General features: G+C 46.2%; 1 protein-coding gene across 1 annotated transcript in view; it reads left to right on the top strand.

The window, feature by feature from the left end:
* KCNH1 (potassium voltage-gated channel subfamily H member 1) overlaps positions 1–15,060 on the top strand; it is a 220,384-nt gene that overhangs the window by 11,915 nt on the left and 193,409 nt on the right. Inside the window, exon 2 of the mRNA XM_087717743.1 lies at positions 14,885–15,008. Coding sequence (XP_087573869.1) covers positions 14,885–15,008 — 124 coding nt within the window. The remainder of the gene's footprint in view (positions 1–14,884; positions 15,009–15,060) is intronic.

Genomic DNA, 15,060 nt, shown 5'->3' with positions numbered 1-15,060 from the left:
TAGTGACCAAAGTTACAATGGCATTGAAAAAAGTGACTGATGACCATTTTTCACACTTAGTGACCATTTTCACACTTAGCGACCATTGCAGCATCCTCATGGTCACCTGATCAAAATGTTGATGTTTGGCAACAGATTCGTATTTATGATGGTTTCAGTGTCCTGGGATCATGTTTGACAAAATATAAAATTTTTAATCAACCCCCCCCCCCCCCCCCCCCGGTCAATGGTGTCCCTCTTTACCAATCTGAAAATTTCGTCACCTTATCTTTGGGGTTTGGCTTTATTTTAATTGTTTTTAATTTTTAAATTTTACTACAAATGTTTTAAATTGGGCATATTAGGTAAGTGTCAAGAGTTGATTTGGATTGCAGCAGGCTGTATAAATAAACAAGTTATTGGAGCCAGATGGTGAAAAGTAGCTCCATGGAACCAGCGACAGAAGGACCAATCTGCTTGCTGGCTTCAAGCTTTATCATGACATGTAAGCTACTTAGCAAAAATGTGCTTCTTTGCAGTTGATAGGCACAAGGATCTACTAACATACTCTGAATATTCTCAGGATATGATTAGTTTCTGTGTCCTGACCTGTTCTGTTGGGAGTTGTGGTTCTTTGTGGCAAAACCAATTGTTGAACTAGCCTATTTTTTGAATGGTCTGACAACAGACTCCAACCCACTATTAACAATGGATTAGCAAGGGAAGAACCAGAGTCAATTGCTCTGGACAAGGAAAGAACTGCAACAATAAAATCTAGTGCTTCTGGGATTCATATGAGTCCATATTCTTAGTTCCAGGAAACCCAAGGGCTCTTAATTTGGTTAGGGATGGCCTGAAAATGCAATATTCAACTTTCTTGTTTCCTTCCACTTTGGAAAACTGGCTGAGTTTGACAACACCTTCTTGGTAGAGAGGTGTGTGTATAAGTAGGAGAGAGAGGGACATCATCATGGTTTCTGTTACTGTGGTTTTCCCTGCTGAGAAGCAATCTAGGAGGAGAGAATCAATCCTCCTTGCCTTCATTTCTCCCCCATCAAACTGTCTGCTTAGCAAAGAAAATAGAGGATGTGGCTGATTCTCCCAGATACATAGCCACAGCAATCCAGGGACTGCTTACCTATTTGAGCCAAGGTGGCGCAGTGGTTAAATGCAGCACTGCAGGCTACTGCTAGATCAGCAGTTCAGCGGTTCAAATCCCACCGGCTCAGGGTTGACTCAGCCTTCCATCCTTCCGAGGTGGGTAAAATGAGGACCCAGATTGTTGGGGGCAATATGCTGACTCTCTGTAAACCGCTTAGAGAGGGCTGAAAGCCCTATGAAGCGGTATATAAGTCTACTGCTATCTACTGCTATTGAGGTCTATCTCAAATCATTTCTGCAAACACTCAGCCTTCGTTTGTCACCTGACAGTAATATATAAGAGAAAATGGTCAAGCCATGCAGATTGTAAGAGTTCTTGATTCCGTCAGTCAGGCTTCATGCAGATATTGGTAACATAACAGGGTTATTGATACTGTTCTGTACAGCTCTTTAGCAACACTCCCAATTCAGATTTCTTGGACTGTAAAGGTGATAGGAGATGTACTTCCAGACTTCTAAGATTTTGTTACAGTAATGTAACCTTACAATAAAGTTAAAGCTAGTAGTTCTGGGTATGCTCCTTGTCTTTTGTTTCAGCAAGGCTGAGCTAAGGAGAAAAAAGGAAGGATCATGTTCAGCAATAGAGATGGAGGGAAGGATGAGTAAAATCTTAAGGGCATCAAAATAAAAATTGTGCTGGCTTTTCTTGAAGGCCTTTTAGTTAGGCCACGGATGTTGATTTTAAGCGACTATTTTAGCCAGAAGCTATCTGCATCTAGTAAAATAAATGTTTATCTTGTTTTTCTTCCTAAAACGTATTCTCTTATTGGAGTTGTGTTTGCTTTCATTTGCCAGTTTTAGAACAACAAAGTGGATTTGGAAGGAGTTCAGGGAACCTTGGTGGTTTTGTAGGTTATAAAAACTCCCTCAGCAAGTAAGGCATATAATGGGAGACATATCAACAGACCTCTTTGCTTACCATTTTCCATGTTACTTTACAACACTGATGAGTCAATTTATGGGCCCTTGAGATTTCTGAGTATTCAGTATGTCCAAGGCTACAGTTATAGATTACTTTGGGAGATAGTGTGAGCCTCAGCACCTAAGATGGAAAACAACTCCAGAATATAACTCTTGGTGGTTGGCTTTGGTGGTCCATGACAGATTTGAGTATTGGGCCACATCCAACAAGACACAATTCAGTGGTGACAAAAGTAAAGTCCTGCACTTAGGTAGGAATAGCTTAGGTACAGAATAGGCAGTACTTGGTTCAACAGTAGCAACTGTGACAGGGATCTAGGTGTCCTGATGGACTACTGCTGCATCAACAGAGGGATAGCATCAAGATCACAAGAAGTGACATGATGTTTCACTACTGCATCATTCTGCTCGCAACTGCTGTTGGTTAACTCAAGAACCACCTGTAGTATTGTCTTTTTAGTATTCCAGTTCTTGCAGCCTAGATTAGTGGGACCATGTAGACAGCTATCAGGAGTTTGATCTTTATAGGATTTGGATTGCATGAAGACAATTTGGAAGAAATTGTTTGAGGTATTAATTATAGTAAAGCTAAACATACTTTTCTGTTAGTGGAAAGTGCTGCAACAAACTAAGCAAAAGTAAAGAGATATAACAATGCAGGAGTGAAGTTAAAATGTCCTGCTGTTATATTGTCATCATATTTCTCAGCAAAGGGTACATAAAGTTATTTCTAACAGTTGTAAATGAATTTGACCAGTGCATATACATCACTAAAGTTGTGTTGGATTGAATTTTGCATGCTTTTTGCATGAGAAAAACTTTTCATGGAAAAAAGGATATTCTTAGTTTTGGGGAGAGGAAAGTTTATAAACCTGAATGTTCCAATTTCCCTGATTGTGTCTTTCTGTTGCTGATGATAGCAATAATGTCTCATCTGATGCCATATGAATAATATTTTTCTTTTTCCAAAAATGAAATGCAGAAATAGCAATGTAGAACTGTATAAAAATCTTATGCATGCATCTTTGTCACACATTAAGCCACCCCTAGGAAAGATTACAATTTTGAGCCTCAGCTCTTTTTATTTGGAAGCCTCCACACATGCTTAACAAACCATTTGCTTTCAAATGTTTTATCTGCATGAAAACCCAATTGCTATAGTAGACTGGTTGAAAAACTTCTCCCTGATCTGTTCAAACTGCATGTTCATAGTGGGTAAAAGCCCTAAGCTAAACTGAGCAATGGTCCTCTTCGCCTTTATTGATTTCTTACTCATTTACCTCTTTCTCATCCTGATTTTTCTTTTGCTTCTTGACTTATTCTCACGAAGTAGGTTTTGAGAGAGGAACATGTCACTGGCCAGAGGCCCAAGCCAATTTCTTGCATGCAACATTTGGGATTTGGCTGAAAGCTATAAGTTGCTTGCCTACCCTTAGTTCTTTAAATGAAACTTACTACTGCTGGTCTTAGAGCTACTTTTGAACAGATTTAAGTAGATGGTAGATCTTCTGATCTCAGCTAAAGGTTCCTTATAGAGTTTCTCTGTAGCATGTTTCAATTCTGTTACTGTTTATTTATAAGCTAAAACAGCTTTGACTGCTTTTTCGCCACTCATGGTTTGGGATCAGGGTTGTAAATGACTGAAAGAAATCTTCAGAAACTTTTTTAAACATTGTCTAAAAAGTGGGGGAAAAACCATCTAGAATGTATCTGGGGAAAACTGTTTATAGGGCCAGGAAAAAAAATCTACTAAAAAAAACCCCCAGCACCCATTAGACAACTATTTTTCTGATATTAGTGTACTTTGCTCCCCTTTCAGAGGTGGGATCCTACCGGTTCGGACCAGTTCAGCCGAACCAGTAGTAATTTGGTGGCCTGGGTTGCTGGAAGCGGCAGCGACCCAGGCCTGCCGCGCCCCCCCCCCCGAACCAGTTCTCCTACGGCGCCACCATCTTGATTTTGGTTCTGCGCATGCACAGAACAATTTTCATTGCAGAAATGTAATCTTTCCTCTTTTAAAACATCTTGTGCATGCCCAGACCTTTTTAGGTGCAAATGTGCATGCACATTTTTGCACACCAAACCGTCAGTAATGCCGCCAGCAACCCACCCCTATCCCCATTGCTCCTTCTTGGTCTATTCCTCTAAACCATTTGCAGCTTTCAGGCAAGGATATATTCTTGCAAGGAGTTGGAATGCCAGGAGCTCCCATCTGGAGAGTTGATAACTTGATACCTAACTACAGCCAGAGACACATTAATGGCTTCTATATGATACACAAATGACCCTAGGTTCAATATATTGTGAACATTCTCACTTTGCTTTATATAAAACTCATTGCCAATTATATACTGTCAACAATACTCACATAAGTATTCTGATGTAGCATAATGCAGCTTTTTGTATTCTTATAACAATACAGTCATTTATTATACCAATTTGTATGTCACCTCAATTATAGGAGTAACTGTTGCATTGCAAGGATCTTGATGTTGCATACATTTACAAATATAACTCCTGGCATGAATACTGCACGTATTGACTACCACTGAAACACAATAAATTGTTACATGAGTCAAGATGGTTCTGAATATTTATTTATCAAGTAATGTAAGCACATTCAGTATCTATTTAAGAGAAAGGCAAGGTTGTAGTGATTAATTTCTGGAAGCAACATCAGTCTTGTGATATTGGGAAGCATTTTAACATATCAAAGTTATCACCTAACCATTGAACAGTGAACAAACCAAAGCAAAAACAGGTTTTATAAATCTTATTTGTGGGAAATGGTGACCTGATCTTTGGGAAGAGTTTCCTATCCTCTTCTAGTTTTGTGCTAAGGCAATAAAAGTTCACAATACATAAAGTCTTTCTTTACTGTATTTGTCCAGAAATAACAATTCTCTTGCTTTGTTAATAATTTCCCATCTTTTCCACAAATTAATATACCGTATTTTCACGACCATAAGCCGCACTGAAAATCCTAAAATTTGATCCAAAATCGGCAGTGCGGCTTATAACCCGGTGCGCTTTATATGTGGAAAAAGATCTCCCAGCTGCTTTGCTCCTCGCGACTGCAACAGATGTCCAGAAGCGGCCCCTGGGGCCAATGGGGACCGGACCCCCAGCTCGACAGCCCCTGTCGCCTCTGGACGTCCACCGCAGCTGTGAGGAGCCGAGGAGAGCGCGGAGAAGAGCGCGCGACGGCCCCCGGCGCTCCGGGAAGCGGGAGAGGCGCGCGGCCCGGCCTCTCCTCCCTGGACGCCGCAGCAGCAGCCCCAAGCGCACCGATCCCCACGCCCTTCGCATCGGGGCATGCTCTTGCAGCACGCCCCGATGCGAAAAACACAGAGATCGGTGGCGACGTCCAGGGAGGAGAAATCAAACCGCGCGCCTCTCCCGCCTCCCGGAGCGCCAAGAACCGTCGCGCGCTCCCCTCCACACTCTCCTCGGCTCCCCACAACCGCAACAGACGTCCAGAAGCGACAGGGGCCACCGAGCCGGAAATCCAATCCCCACCAGCCCCAAAAGCCGCTTCTGGACATCTGTTGCAGTCGCGAGGAGTGGCACGAAGGCTCCCGGCGCTCCAGGAAACATCGAAAGCAGCTGGGAGAAGCGCGCGGCCCGGCCTCCCCTCCCTGGACGCCGCAGCAGCAGCCCCAAACTCACCGATCCCAGTGCCTTTCGCATCGGGGCGCGCTGCAAGAGCATGCCCCGATGCGAAAAACACAGAGATTGGTGCGCCCGGGGCCGCCGCTGCGACGTCCAGGGAGGAGAAACCAAGCCGCGCGCCCCTCCCAGCCGCCCTCGGCGCCCCCCGGAGCGCCAAGAACCCTCGTGCCGCTCCTCGCGACTGCAACAGATGTCCAGAAGCGTCGGGAAATGTGCGGCTTATAACCCGGTGCGCTTTATATGTGGAAAAAGTTTGAAAAATTAACGTTAATTGATACTGCGGCTTATAATCCGGTGCGGCTTTTGGTCGTGAAAATACGGTAATATGATTTTTTTTAAAAAAAATCTCAGGACTTTTTGATCTTCATTAATTATTGCTGTTGGTTGAAATTAAGCTTGCAACAAAATAAAAAAAAATACTTATTCGGACTTTGGCGGAGATCAATATCTATCTATTAGGTATCACAGCACTGAAAAAAGAAAAGAAAAAGAACTTAGGCAGCCTAGTGGTTTTTAAGTTATTAAAATATTTGGAAAAGAGGAGAAAACAGCAGTCTTCATTGAGAGGGGCTTCCTCCCTGCTTTTGATCCTGTGAATAAAGAAACATTTCAGAAACCCTTCATATGCATATATGAAAGGATATAGTGTGAGGGCACACTTTCTGTAATAATTTATAGGCTGTCACTGGTAAGTTGCATATAATGGTTCAATGACAGAAAAAGATGTAACCATGGAAAATGTGACATCATGTGCTACATTCTGTTAATGACTTTGAAATTCAAGATAATATCTCTAGAGAATAACATTGCTGGTTAATATTGGTCATACTTGATGTACATCATATTGCCTTTGTTTCCTGATAAGATCATGCTGCCAACACATGATTCTTCAGACTAGCTATAGAATAGGGCAAATCATCAGAGTGCTATTAGGTAACAGGCTGAGCTTAATTGCTGACTTGCTTCTTATGGTGATTATGGCTTTGTTAATACCCTTGCCATTACTTGGATAAAATTTCTGGCTGCAAATATTTTCTAACAAATGGACTGCCAAATATTGAAACAGAATTGTACTATAATTGGGTTTAGAGGTGCAGCTGCAGGGGTGGGTTCCTGCCAGTTCTAACCTCTTCTATATAAGAGGTTCCACAAATCTACAGTGCCGTATAGAACCGTTCCAGCTCCCTCCCCCCCACCTGTCTGCACATCATCAAGATGAAGAGCGAGAGGAGGAATTCTGGGAGTTGAAGTCCACAAGTCTTAAAGCTATCACGTTTGAACACCCCTGGGTTTTTTTCTAAAGGGTTAGGAGTGCAAGGGTCTTGTAACTTGACAGTTTTAAGACTTGCGTGCTTCAAATGCCAGAATTTCTGAGCCAACATTTTGGTTGCTAAGCAAGAGCATTGTTAAGTGAGTTTCACCACATTTTACAAGTTGGCCATGCCCCCCTAGTCACATGGCTGGCAAGCTACTCCCCGGTCACATAGCTGACAAGCCACTCCCACCCGAACACATGGCTGGCAAGCCACTCCCACAAAGCAGGCCACACCTACAGAAATTGTAGAAGAGGTTCTAAAAATTTTTGAAACCCACCACTGTGCAGCTGGGACTGTGGACTTCAGTGACTGATGTTGCTAGGTGGTCTCACATTTTATGAATATCTGCATATCCAAGGCAAACCAGGTTCTGACATAAGGCCACTTTGCTCCTGCCATAGCCATCAAATTTTGCTACTCTCTGAATGGTGATTTAGAGCCCTAGACTTTGAGCCTAAATCCCAGTCATAAAGGCATTAGTTTCTTGACTGTGCAATATCAATTCATGCCAAATTTGGAAGAGTAAGAACCTGGACTCAAAAGCAGCCAATCTGCTACCCTTTCCCCCTGAAAATAAGCCCTCCCAGAAAATATTGTAACACAACAGCAGCCATGAGGTGACCATGCTTGCCGTCTCCTGCACCTCAAAAATAATAAGACCTCCCCCAAAATAACGGCAAGTGCTTATTTTGTGTGTGTGTGTGTGTTAAAAGAAAATACAACCCTCCCTATCTTATTTTTGGGGAAACATGGTAATTCGGTTTCAGATTTACTTGACAAAATTGGCTGGGAAAACAGTGGTTTAAGTTTGGAGAAAGAAATTGAAAATATACTTTCTAAAGTCAATGATTTACAAATATCAAAAATCTATTACAAGATCAAGAAATGTAAGATTTTTAAAAAAAAAAATGTATTTTCATATTAATCCTATTCACTAATAACTAGTGAAAAATGATGTGATGATTATCATTGTTAATTATCTTGTTTCACATATGCAAAATTATACTGTAATATTTTCTTGTAATAAAGTAATTAATATTAATTATATTAAATGATCACTAATGAATTAAATCACATGTAAATTCATTGTTTCTGCTTTTATAGATTCTGATTTTCTGTATGCTTCTTTTTTCTAATATTGCCATTATTTTCCTACAAAAATGGACCTTCATATCTGTCAAATTTGTACTTATAATATCACTGCACTTGCTACCCAGCCTCCTTTAATTCATTTAGAATAAGATATACACACATCTGCAATAAACTATGAGTAATTATGTGAATAGACAAAAAAGAGAATGGGTACACTTCAGAAATATTAAGCCTACAAATTAGGCCAAGCTCTTGTAGGAGAATCCCAACTGGCCATGAGGCATGGGATATTTTATGTATATGTGGGTCCTCATTTCATTTTGTAGAAAATAAAATAATTTCTGATTCCATGCTTCCTTATAAATTGTCAGTTATAGGCGAAGACTGATTTTTTGTGGCCAGCTCTCTCTTAGAGAAATGTATTGTATTTATTCTTATTTTCCAGAGTGGGTTTGCAGGATGGTCCAGAGATGGTATTATCACAGCCAATTGGCCTCAAGACTGGGTTGAAGCTGAAGCCACGCCGCTGGGCTCCTCTCCTCTGACTCCAGTTTCAATCCAGTCTGGCCAAAGAGAGGTTGTAAATTCGTGACTCCTGATCTGATTCAATTTTTCTGGACCATCCTCGACTCAACTTGCTTCCTTCTTACAAGGAAACCCTTCCTTCACTTCCCAGTAAGTCCCTGCCATTAGCTGCGATTGTTCCAGCTACTCAGGGGTTAAATCTCTAGGCTTGGAGGCTCTGATGGCTGGGTCGCTGTCCCGGTGGCCATTTTGGCTGGTGACCACGTGAAGCCCTGAGAGGGCAGTGGGGGCTAAAGGGCTCTGGTTTCCAGCCCGACAGCCCAGAAGCCTAAAAGGAGAGTGCGCCTCACTGCAGCAGCATTAAAAGAGGGCGCAGAAGAGAGTGTGGGCCGGACAAAGGCTGCAGAAGCCCCAGGAGCGGCAGAGGCGGCTGGGAAGCAGCATGGCAGCAGCAGATTCTCTGAGAAGCCACAGCAACCCCAAAACGCGCCCTGGTGGTGTTTTAAAATTCGGGGCTCACGAAAGGAGTGAGGACCTTGCCATTCTAGCTGCGGAGGTGGGGGTGAGGAGCGAATTGCAGGAAGCGCGAGGAGTGGTTGTAAGTAGTTGCATGATGGTGGGTAGATCCCCTCCCCGCAATGACTCCTGGGGAGGGGACTTCCACCAGGCAGCGTCCCACTGCTTCTTCCAGGAGGCTTAAAGCCTCAGCTGACACTCGCCCTTCCCATGCCATTCAAAGAGACAAAGCTAGGAGGCACAGGGCCTTGGTGAGAACTTTCTCCAGGGCAGAGAGGTTGAGGGCTCTACAGGGCAGGATCAGTCCCTCCTCCTTCAGGTCCAGGTCACCCCTAGGGGGGGCCTTCCAGGCAGGATTCTCCCCCTAGGTCACCAGTTTCCTTGAGGGAGTGAAGTGGAGGAGTTGCCCATTCCCCTCCCCTTTCCATGGAGGATTTTGACCAGGTAGATAATCAGCCTGGGTTTCTATCCCTAGAGACTCAGCTGGGAGGTAGAGATCCGTCCAGGCCAACCCTGGCACCTACCCCCAGCCATAGTCAGGTGCCTGGGGCATCCAGCTGGGACTCTTTAGATATGGAAAGCCTGCCTGTGGGTCTTCAGAACCTCATTGAAAGAGGCATTGCATCTGGGGGACAAGGCGCAGTGTGACCCAGATCTCTCTGAGGACGAGGAGGAACTGGAGCTGAACCTCCAGCCTTCACGGGATTGTTCCCTCCTAACTTGTTCCGGTCTCCCCTATGCAAGGCGCATGCCACTGCTCAGCTGGGTGGGTAAGGGGGCCAAGGAAGGTGAGCCAGCAAGGAAGCCCCAGGGCACGGTCTATTCTGAGGCCAAAGAGCTTAAGGAGAAGATTCCTGCTACCGACCTTTTCCTGGAAGTAGTTAAGAGGCAGTGGGAGACACCTGGGGATTTCCCCACCCCAGGCAGCAATGACAGACGGTTCTATAACATCGAACCAGATTTCTCCCAAGCATTGCAGATGCCCTCTGTGGATCCACTGATGGTGGCCTTGGCTGCCCCAGCATCGCTGGTACCCAAGGATGTGGCAGACACCCTGAAGGCAGAGGACAGGAAGGCGGAGATGATCCTCAGGAAGACCTTCCAGTCATCAGCTGGGGCCATTAAGGTGGCGGCCTCTGCCTCATTTTTCAACTGTACAGCCATCCTTTGGATGGAGCAGATTCAGGCGTGCATTCCACCAGAGGACGTACGCCTACACCAGGACATGAACAAGTTAGTGGCAGTTGCTCAGTTCTCAGCTGACGCTACCTTGAACACCATGAAGTTTGCTTCCAGGACTATGGCATTGTCCGTCGCTCTGCCTCCTGTGGCTTGTGGCTGGTAGGCGGACAACAAAGTAAAGTGGCAACTAGCGAGAGCTGCCTACATGGGAGGTTCCCTCTTCAGGACTTCCCTTGCCCCCTTCCTGGTGGAGGATAAGAATAAGAAGAAGGCGCTTCCAACATCGACCAAGAAGACAGAACAGAGGTCCACGCCCTATTATCGTAGGTCAGCTGAACGACCACAGGAACAGGACAGCCACCAGAGCAGGTACCCGGGGGGCAGGACGGATAGGCCATCCCACAGGGGATTCAATAGGGACAGACCCCACTTCCAGCATCATGGCAAATGACCCTTCCGAGGAGGGGGTGGTCACCCCTTCTGCTGGGGCAAGTATGTCGCCCACGACCCCACCCATTGGCGGCCGCCTAGCTCTGTTTGCAGACACCTGGGCGGAAATATCCACGGGTCCTCAGTACGGTGACCCATGGTCTCCGCCTGGAATTCCTTTCCCTTCCCCCAAATTGTTTCCGGGTGTTCCCCCGGCCAAGAACGTTGACAAGTGCCAGCAGATGCGGCAGGCCATCCAGCACCTGCTCAACATTGTGGCCATAGAAAGAGTCCCTTAGGACCAGGCGGGCAAGGGGTTTTATTCAAACCTGTTCCTAGTGCCAAAATCATCGGGGGGATGGAGAGCCATTTTAGACCTAAAGCTCCTAAACCAATTCTTAGTGTATAGACGTTTTAAGATGGCTTCCCTTAAGTCCATTCTGGCAGGGATCCGGGAGGGGGACTACATGGCATCCATTGATCTCACGGAGTCCTACCTGCACATCCCCATCCTCCCCAAGCATAGGCGTTTTCTCCGTTTCTCCTATTTAGGGCTTCACTACCAGTACAGGGCTCTACCATTTGGGTTGGCTTCGGCCCCCAGGACCTTTACCAAGGTGTTAGCAGTAGCGGCCACCCATCTGAGGGAGATTTCCATCAGGCTTTTCTGCTACCTGGATGACATCCTTGTCCAGGGGGCGTCTCCTGCTCAGATTAGGTCAGACCTTCAGCAGGTCATTGACACACTCCAGGGCTTAGGGTTCTCAATTAATTTCGAGAAGAGTACTCTCTCCCCATCCACCCGAATCCTACACCTGGGGGCGGTTGGGTCGAGTGTTTCTTTCCCCGGACCGCAGGTCCATCTTGTTGAAGTTAATTAACCAGATCCAGAAGGATCGTTGTGTTCCCGTAGCCATTATTTCCAGCTTGCTGGGAAAGTTCATCTCATGCATCGAAGTGGTCCCATGGGCGCGACTACATGCCAGGACACTCCAATGGAGGCTGCTGCCATATCAGAGGGCTGATTCCAGCAACTCGATGCTCAAGGTACCAGCGACGCCGCAGGTGCTGATGTCTCTCAAGTGGTGGATGTCCCAAGCTTTGCTCAAGGGCTGCGAATTCAGGGAACCAGAGCACCTCATACTGACAACGGATGCCTGCCTGTTCGGTTGGAGGGGGCGACCCTAGGCTCCCAGCTGGCACAGGGCCGGTGGTCAAAGAATGACCTTCAGCACAACATAAATTGGCTGGAGCTTCGGCCACTCCACCTTGCTCTACGACAGTTCCAAACCTCAGTAGAAGGTCATCACATCCTCGTCTTAACAGACAACGTTGCAGCAAAGGCGCACATCAATTGACAGGGGGGCACACGATCCAGGACATTGCACACTGAGATGATGTCGCTGGGATACTGGGTGGAGAAACACCTGTGCTCAATCTGAGTGGAACACATCACCGGCGTCGACAGCCATCAGGCAGGCTGGCTGACCCGGGAGACGGTAGACAACAGAGAGTGGAGTCTGTCCAAGGAGCTCTTCCAGAGAATCTGCCAGAGGTTCGGGAGATTGGTGGTGGACCTGTTCACCACTCCATCCAACACTCAGCTGCCGCAGTTCTTCTCTTGGTTCCCAGCTCAGGGAATGGAGGGGGTCAACGCCCTTTGCTCCAAGTGGCCGGTCGGGCTGCTGTATGCTTTCCCCTTTACCTCTCCTTCCCGGGGTCATCCAGAAGGTAGTCAGAGAGCAGGCCGAAGTAATCCTAGTGGCCCCCTACTGGCGCAGGAGGGCTTGGTTCGCGGACCTGCTGAGTCTGTCAGCAGGGAGACCATGGAGGATTCCTAGGGGGGAGGTGAGATTGCTACAGAGGAAGTTGGTCCATCCAGATCCACAGTGGCTCCAACTGGCCATGTGGAGATTGAGCGGGAGCACCTGAGAGGCGCCTTCCTGTCCCAAAAGTGATCAGAATCATTGAGGCCTCCCGCAGACAGTCAACCAACAGGATTTACGATTCCACTTGGGAGACGTTTGTCTCCTGGTGCCGGGCCACCCACGGGGGCCCCCTCCATGGCCATGGTCCCTCAAGTCCTGGATTTCCTCCAGGAGGGTCTGGACAAGGGTCTGTCCTAGCCACGGTTAGGAGACAGTTGGTGGCACTGGCCACAGTGCTACCTGGGGAGGAGCCCACTCCGTTACCTTGTTTGCCCTTAGTTAAGAGGTTCCACAAGGGGGCGACCCACCTTTGTCCACCACCAGTCCACAGGTTTCCTATGTGGCACCTTCCCACAGTGCTACAGGCCCTTATGGCTGAGCCTTTTGAACCACTCCGGATGGTTAGCTGGAAGCTCCTCACTTGTAAGGTTGTGTTCCTGGTGGCTATCACCTCGGCTAGGTGAGTCTCAGAGCTGGGGGCTCTCTCCTCCAGGGAGGATCTATGCACATTTCACAATAACAGGGTAGTGCTGCGCCTGGACCCAGCTTTCCTGCCAAAGGTAAACACAGTCTTCCACTGGGCTCAGGAGGTGATTCTTCCGGACTTCTGCCCAGACCTGACCAGGAAGCGGGAGCATGTTGGCACCATTTAGATGTAAGAAGGGCCTTACGGATTTACCTAAGGTGGATGGCAGAGTTTCATAGGTCTAAGGCTCTGTTTGTGTCATTCCAACCCTCTTCGCTAGGGAAGAGGGTCTCCCCGTCCACCATTAGCCGGTGAATCCATTTGGCCATTGCCCTCACCTATGAGGTGCAGAACTTGCTGGTTCCGGCCAGCATCATGGCCCACTCCACTAGGAGTGCAGCCACCTCGGTGGCCTGGGCCTTCCAGGCCCCTATAGAAGACATCTGCAGGGCAGTGACGTGAGCATCCCCGGCGCCCTTCATCTGGCACTACAGGCTGGATGCCTTCACATCTTCTGATGCGGCGTTCGGCCGCAGGGTTCTGCAACAGATCCTGTCAAATCAGTGAGGGCCCACCCTTGGGACGGAACTTGGGTATGTCCCATCTCTGGACCATCCTGCAAACCCACTCTGGAAAATGACAGTTGGTCTTACCTGAACTGTTATTTTAAGAAGTTTTTGCAGGATGGGCCAGTTCCCACCCTAGGTTAGATGGACAGTATTGTGGGATGGAGGTGTCTCCTTTGTGACTTGTTTTCAGGATCTCCGGAGCGCATATTGCATTGAAACTGGAGTCAAAGGAGAGGAGCCCAGAGGCGTGGCTTCAGCTTCAACCCAGTCTCAAGGCCAATTGGCTGTGATAATACCATTTCTGGCCCATCCTGCAAACACCTCTTAAAATAACAGTTCAGGTAAGACCAACTGTCATTCATATTATTCTTATTAATATTATTTACCAATCTTCCCACCGAAAAACCACTTCTTAGTTTCTACAGTAACCCAAGATCTCCTGGAACAGTTTATAAAGTCAGCTGTTAGGGGGAAAAGGCTATGCTATACAAATCAGTTTCTTGATACATGCCCTGTTTGAACCAATGAGCTGCTAAGCTTAGGATAGGCTTTTGGCCTGTATTAGAATGATTTACTCAGTGCCAGGTTTTCTCATTGCATATGCCTGCATAGCACTATGAAGTGAGGAGAGCTACGTATCAACAATAGCCACAGTAAAGATGATGCAAGACATGTGAAAGCACAGTGACAATGTCAAAATATTAATTCATTATCAGTTCAGTTTCCAACAAGGACAATCGAAATAGCTTCTGAACTGTAGATGCAAATAGCAATCCAATCAACACCAAGATGGGAATGAAAGGGGCGAGTCAATTTCTTTCTCCACTCTGCAGTTACTCTAATGTTCTTCTAAAAAGGAAACACACATGGCGATTGCGTTCAGGCAATCAATGTCATATCTAATTTAGCCATTAGTTGCTGGAATGAAAACAAGTCTCTCAGGCCAAAGAGTATTCTTAATCTCTGAGGTGGGAACATATATAAACATAAATGCGGGAGAAAGTAAGATTACCACGTTTCTTTTGTGCCAAATAATAATTGACGTATAGAAGAGAAGAAGGAAGAATCTATTGTATAATCAATATGCCATGGAACTTCTTCGTCTAATAGAACTGTTGTTTCAAACAGATACAAATTTTGTCCTGGGTAATGCGCAGATAGTGGATTGGCCTGTTGTATACAGCAATGATGGATTCTGCAAGCTGTCAGGATACCACCGAGCAGAAGTTATGCAAAAGAGCAGCACCTGCAGGTATTTCAGTACAGGCTTGCTTACAGTTACAGGCTTATATTTCTATAAAATA

This window comes from Thamnophis sirtalis, unplaced genomic scaffold (genome assembly GCF_051295495.1).
Source record: "Thamnophis sirtalis isolate CommonGarterSnake01/CBP01778 unplaced genomic scaffold, rThaSir2_p1.2 scaffold_6, whole genome shotgun sequence".
Lineage (NCBI taxonomy): Eukaryota > Metazoa > Chordata > Lepidosauria > Squamata > Natricidae > Thamnophis > Thamnophis sirtalis.
Note: the sequence above shows the minus strand (reverse complement) of the source record. Positions and strands in the feature narration are given on the sequence as shown.